The sequence below is a fragment of the Propithecus coquereli genome, unplaced genomic scaffold (assembly GCF_000956105.1).
Source record: "Propithecus coquereli isolate 6110/MARCELLA unplaced genomic scaffold, Pcoq_1.0 Scaffold289, whole genome shotgun sequence".
In the NCBI taxonomy this organism is placed as follows: Eukaryota; Metazoa; Chordata; class Mammalia; order Primates; family Indriidae; genus Propithecus; species Propithecus coquereli.
Genome location: NW_012148496.1, coordinates 914,179 through 920,789, shown reverse-complemented (window position 1 = coordinate 920,789; position 6,611 = coordinate 914,179). Strand labels below are relative to the sequence as shown.

Sequence of the window (6,611 nt, the reverse complement as noted above, 5' to 3'; positions counted from 1 at the left end):
CTAGTATTTCAGTCGATTTCTCCACCTCTGTGCTTTGGCAAGATCTTCTGCAATAGTTTTAATCATTTGATTAGTAGTTTCCTTCAAATTGGTTGCTGTCCTTAGGGCATGGTCCAAAGCCAAGTTTAAAACCTATAGAGGAAAAGTCCACACACTTGAATTACACAAACTTACTACTATTTCTGTTGATTGGGTTCTTTCATTATTAAACATTACAGGGTGGGGTTTGTGGAGCAGACTGTTTTCCACATAGTCTATTTCTGTTTGTGAGAGTTGGTTTCCTAGGAAACCAGCCTGAGATGGAATACATCTGTTAGGGAAAGGGACAGAAAGAAGACTAACGTGTGACTGATGAGCATGACTCAGAGGGTGAGGTCAGCGACCTCCTGGGCTGTTTCCCTGCTGTGGAGGAAGGAAAAAAGCTCTTAGGGGGCCACTGCAGGGGATTTGGCGCCATAACATCACTGAGAGGGCTCCCAGGGATACAGCACATCCACGTGGAAAGGCTCAGACGTGGCCTGGGGATCAGAGCGACTGACTCGAAGGCGGGAAACGACTGGCGACCCTGACCACAGTGTCGCCGCAGCAGGCTGCCGTGTTCAAGCCTGGGCCAGGGCATCCTGTAGCTGAGGCACCACCCACAAAACACTTTCTTCAGGAAATTTCCCTGGGAACCAATTTAGGAATAATACAAACCATGTGGCTGCTAAGACTGTATGGCTTCAGGTTAGTGCTGAGCACAAAATTGTTTTTAGCAGAGCATTTTCTGAAGCCCCGATGCTGTAATAACTTAAAAGCTATCAGCTCGGCCAGGCGCGGTGGCTCACGCCTGTAATCCTAGCACTCTGGGAGGCCGAGGCGGGCGGATCGTTTGCACTCAGGAGTTCGAGACCAGCCTGAGCAAGAGCAAGACCCTGTCTCTATTTAAAAAAAAAAAGCTATCGGCTCTTTGGTCATCAAGAGCAAACTGATGACGGGCTGAAAGGATTCTAGAGTGTTTTTTCCAAGTCCTCACCTCAGATCTTGTTTCTTCAGTGCTGTCAAAGTCACCCAAGGATTTCCTTCCAGAGATCCTGCAGGAGCGGAAATGGGCTGAGGGTGTTGCAGAGTCTGAGCTGTAAGTCTCAAAAGCCTGAGGGTTTTTCCTGGAAGGCAAGAGCACACCGACACTTGTGTGAAGCACCACCACCAAACACGCTGTCCTGTTCAGCTCAGTGCCATGGTTTGGTAATGGCTGTGTGTGTGTGGGCCTGGGGGGCGGTCATGCACCCAGTGCCTTTCGTAGCTGTCACAGTGCCTGTGGCTGACCACGGCCAAGCTTCGGAAGGTGGTTGTTGCCATGACTCTGGGGGTCTTTCCTCCTGGAATGGTCTCCTTTTCCTTTGGTACAGAAAGAGGCAAGACTCCAAAGAGATTTTTTTATTCAGTTTTCATTCTTTTAGGGCCATCCTCCTACCCTACATATTTATAAAACAAATACATAAAACTGCCAACTGCAGGCACCTTGGGTTGAGGTCATTCTAGCACCAGTGAGCTTATGCCCCAAGGAGGCAGAAGCAGTAGAAAAATAAAAGCAGCGCCTCTTTAAGTAAGTGGGCTGCCCTTGACTACCACGCTATAGTTGCGGTTCTGTCTGAGGGAGGAGCCCAAGTCTGCACCAGGTGAGCGAGGGGTGCAGGGCTGCTGTGTTGCTCAGGTCGTGCACTGCATGGCTCTGGGCGCGGGGAGGGTTAGCCACATAGTCTATGAAGGGCACTGCCTGGAGCTGCGCTTTTCACAACCGTGAGTGGTGGTCCTAAGGGGACACCACAAGAACCTGCCCATGCATAGGTCTGTCATGGAACAACCCTCACATCTTCCCACAGCTGAGGTTTCCTCTGTTAAGCATTATTTCTTTGGTACATGCGACACTTGTGAACAACATCATCTCTAGAAAGTCTCACTTTAAATGCTTGTGACCTCAGAGCCTCCCCCCCCACTACTACATTGACAGTAGTTGGTTCTGTAGATGAGTTTAACAGATTGGACCTATCCCCCAGCTGAGAGGTGATCCGGCATCTGGGGCCCTCGCTGATGGAGAACTCTGGGCAGGGGTGGCAGTGTGGGGCAGTGGGAAGGGCATGGGCATCAGAGTCCTCTCCCTCCCCATGGCCAGTCAGTCTCCACCATCACCGATATTAATAGCAGCCATCACTTGCCAAGTACTGATCGTGAGCTAGGCAGCATTCTGAGTGCTTCAGTGAGTTTGGCACTGTTATTCCCACTTTACCCGTGGGGAAACGGAGGCACAGAGAAGTCAAGTAACCTGTCCAAGGACACAGAACAGAGATGAAAACCCAAGAAATCTCCAAAGGCCACCTTCCTAAACACTATACCACAGGAGTGGGTGGTGGGTTCAGACTGAGTGGGTCTGATCGTGGAGCCCCAACTATTGCCGCTCTGCCATGCTGCTGGTTCTGCCTCTTGCACAGCTCCTGAATACACAGACTTCTCTCTTTCCACCTCCACCACCCTTAGGCAAGCCACATTGTCTCACCTGGATTACTGCCCTGGCCCCTTCTCTGGCCTTTGTGCTCCAATCTTGACTCTTCTAATTCATTCCCCCTCCTTCAGCAGCTACAGCGATCTTTTAAAACACTAAAGAACTTCACTGGCTTCCATTGGTGCTCAGAGTCTGAAATCCTTCCTGGAGCTGGCAAGCGCCTGCCCAGCCAGCCTGGCCCTACCCATCCCGCCCGCCTTCCCTCTCCAGCCTCATCTTGCTCACTGCTGCTCCCTCTTTTGGGTTCCAGCCACACCGTTCCCGAACACGCCAAGGGCCTTCCCACATCAGGAAACTTTCTTAGACCGGAATGTTCTTCTCTCCTATCCCCACATCTCCTCGCTAGTTCATGCATACTTAGCCTTTGGAGCTCGGCTTCCCTGAACCCCCAAATTAGGTGACTAGCACTCTGTACGTCCTCTTCTTGGCACTTACAAAGACTGGCTCCTCTACCAAAAAATGTAAGCCCCATGAGGGCAGGGACAGTGGTTGCCTGTGTCACTGTGTCTGCAATATCTAGCACAATGACCTGCTTTTGGCACTCAGACATTTGTTGAATGAACAAATGAATGACTGAAGTATTAGATAGGCTTAGGTTTGAATCCTGGCTCTACTACTTATGACCTAGGTAATCTTGGGTAGGTAATTAACTATTAAGTACATTGTATGCACCCAACCAATGATAGATGTTTTTGTTATTATTAGTAATAGTAAAATAATACTTACTTTCCTGGTGTGGGCTCACGTTCACCTTGAAAGGATTTTGAACTCACTCTTTGGGAACGGATCCATTTTGGTTTTGAACGAGCTGAAAAATGTTAGCTATGATTAAATTCAGAGCATCAAAAATGATCCCAGAAGGTGCATATGTGAACATCATTTCCTGAACTTTTCTGCATGAAATATTTCATACAATTTTAATAAATAAGAAAACTAGGTAACAGAAAACAAAGAACTTTCTATTAACTATTTTGAATCAAGAAAAAGAAATTCGACTTTTAAAAGTTGTTTTATTAGCACATCAGAGACGAGGAGTTTAGGTTCCCTGGGCGCTGGCTGTGTGACCTGGGCATGATGTCGACCTTCTCTGGGCTCAACCGCTATATCTGATAAACAGGGGGATAATATTAATAGCTTCCAAGAGATTGGACCAAATGGATTCCTGAAATCCTTTCCAACTTTAGGATTAAGTCAGAAACAAACAATTGTGTTACTAAGACAACTCCAGAATATAGAGACTAAACAGAAAAGAAGAAAATGTGGGAAAGACAAGAAGAATGCCAGGGGGAAAAAAAGAAACAAGTCAGTGGCCAACAAATCTCCCTTCTCCCCTTCGCTTCCCTCTTCCTTCCTTCTCTCTTCTGTCTTCCCCTCCTCCTCCCTCCGGGTCTCCTGTTCCTTCACTGGTGTGAAGGTCTCGCTCACGCCCAGGAGGGTCCACTGGGCAAGGGAAAGTGGGAGGGACTGTCCCTCAGGTAGGGATGGCAGGGCAGAAGCCAGAAAGCCCACATTTAGTCACGCCGACCACCCAGACTTGGGTCAGAATGAGCAGAGACACTAATGAACTCAGTTTTAATATTCTGGTAGTTTCCAGATGTAATTTTTAGTTTTATCGGAAATGTAGAAACAGAGTCAGAAAGGACCACAGGGATATCTGGCCCAGTGTACACATCTGCGGCATTGGGACAAAGAACATTGTCTCCCAGTCTACAGATGGGGCTCACGACCTCCTGCAACAGCCCACCCCCTTTTCTGTCAGCTCCAACTGCTAGAAGCGTCTTTTTTTTTTTTTTTTTTTTTTGAGACAGAGTCTCTGTTGCCCAGGATAGAGTGCCCTGGCGTCAGCCTAGCTCACAGCAACCTCAAACTCCTGGGCTCAAGCGATCCTCCTGCCTCAGCCTCCCGAGTAGCTGGGACTACAGGCATGCGCCACCACGCCCGGCTAATTTTTTTATATATATTTTTAGTTGTCCAATTAATTTCTTTCTATTTTTAGTAGAGATGGGGTCTCGCTCTTGCTCAGGCTGGTTTTGAACTCCTGAGCTCAAACAATCTGCCCGCTTCGGCCTCCCAGAGAGCTAGGATTACAGGCGTGAGCCACCGCGCCCGGCCGAAGCGTCTTTTTAAACATTGAGGAAAAGCTGCCTCCTTATAACTGTACCCTTTCAGCCATTATATGTTTCCTGATGGAGTTCGAGATCACATTTCGGATGGCTCAGTTGCATTCCTCATTCATATATTAGAATGACAGGTCTCAAAGCTGCAGACCAGAGACAAAGGAGATAGTAAAGAAGTAGACCCTGTGGCTTCTGCAGTCTTAGTGACTGTCACTATGGGAGGATACATCCAGCTGGAGGATTTGGCAGCTTGGGGAGGGAAGGGAGGCACAGCTGAGGTCTTCAGTCTTGGGCCCTGGTGACTGTGAAAGACCAGAAACGTTCTGGTGCCCGGTCCCAGAGAGGGAGAGGAAGAGCTCTCAAGGTGTGGAGCGAAGGACGTGGCCCCTGTCAGAGGCCCAGGTATAGCTGTCGTTCAGTGATAAAACAGGGACTATTTCCTTCCCTCCTTTGTGTTCCCTTAGCATCCTTTGACCTGGCTTCTAGCACTTACACATTTTGCCCTGAACTTTCCCGATTTGGGTATAAGTTGGGTATAAGTTCCTTTCCCATTGTAAAGTCCGTGAGAGGGAACGGCCTTGTCATTCATCTTTATAAATAAATGTTTGTGAGATTTTAACTTTTTTTCAAAGGCAGCAAAATTGTGCAGTGAAAATTAGCCACATGTCTAAGGAGTGAAAAAATAGTCTATTTCTCTACATGCTGACTTTTAGTGGGGATATATTTATAAAGCGTTAGCCACTCCTGAATAGTAACAGCAACAGTGGTGATTATCCAGTGAGTCATTTCTTCAGAAAACACTTATGCGCTGTTACCAACTCGCACTGGTATAGCACTTGGTAACTTTCAAAGTCCTTGGTCACTCATTTCATATTTCCCAGCCCCAGCTCAGCCTCTCGCCATGCGGGTGTAGGGCTGGATTTGGAAGTGTCAGGCGGGTGCCGGAGACCTGGGCAGCAGGCTGGAGAGCCCAGGGCTCCCCAGATATCAGCGGTGGCCACTGTCACGGGGGTTCCCATGCCTGGGAGGCTGGGTTGTTGATGGATGGGGTCCTGCAGGCGGTGCACTTACAAGGTGAAGAAGTTTTACTTTCATCTAAAGAGCGGGGCTGGCCAAAGGCACCTCTTTCGCTATGATTTAAGTAATTCTGTCCTGGAGTGTTGTATCTGTAATGAAATTCTAAAAAGAAAAGATTAAAAGTACAATTCGTTGCCTGGGAACAATGGCCGTCCCCTCTTGCCTTTCCGAGGCCCCTGAGTGTGTCTCACCTTTAGGTGGTTCTTTACTGCAGACTCTTCTGGAGTTAGGAATCTTAGTGCCGCCGTCCTCACATTTGCTACCCTGCCGTCCGGTTCCAGGATCAGAACAGAAGCTGTGTCCTGCATTAGAACCTGAAAAAGCCCAGTAACACAAAGGAAGCGTAAGTCTTGATTATGGTCATAAATGCGATGTGGAAAGTAGCGCTCTAACTGTGCAGGGTGAGTTTTGGGCACCAAAGTGTTCAGCTTCCCTGGCTGTGTTACCAAGGTGAATGACCAGCTTAACGATGACACTTAGGGTCCCCTTCTGACAACTGAACGACGTTTTGGTAAGGAGCAGTTCTGATATGAAAGTCTCAAGATGTGCTGAGCATGTAAAGGTCTGGTCTGCGGAGTGAATAATCTGTGAGAATTGGCCCACTGAACTATCAGATAATCTTGCATTTTGTACTTGTTTTTCTAGATTTGCCCTGATACATCCACATTCTTTCTCCCAGACCCTGCTATAGTCAAGAGCTTGTGTTTTGTTAACCGGACAACTGGAAAGATGGTTTTTCTCTATGTGACATTCACATGCCTGTATAGGAGCCTGCATCATGACTTTGCCCTCTTGGCCTCAGAGAAGCTAGTAGCAGAGCACATGTTGTCTGGCGCTGGTCTAGAACGTGTCCGGCAGGCTGTGGGCAGTGAGGC

General features: G+C 48.1%; 1 protein-coding gene across 1 annotated transcript in view; it reads right to left on the bottom strand.

The window, feature by feature from the left end:
* The window catches only part of AKNAD1 (AKNA domain containing 1), a 49,112-nt gene continuing 42,501 nt past the window's right edge, over window positions 1–6,611 (bottom strand). Inside the window, 5 exon segments of the mRNA XM_012648501.1 lie at window positions 1–132; window positions 1,016–1,145; window positions 3,269–3,350; window positions 5,731–5,838; window positions 5,928–6,050. Coding sequence (XP_012503955.1) covers window positions 1–132; window positions 1,016–1,145; window positions 3,269–3,350; window positions 5,731–5,838; window positions 5,928–6,050 — 575 coding nt within the window.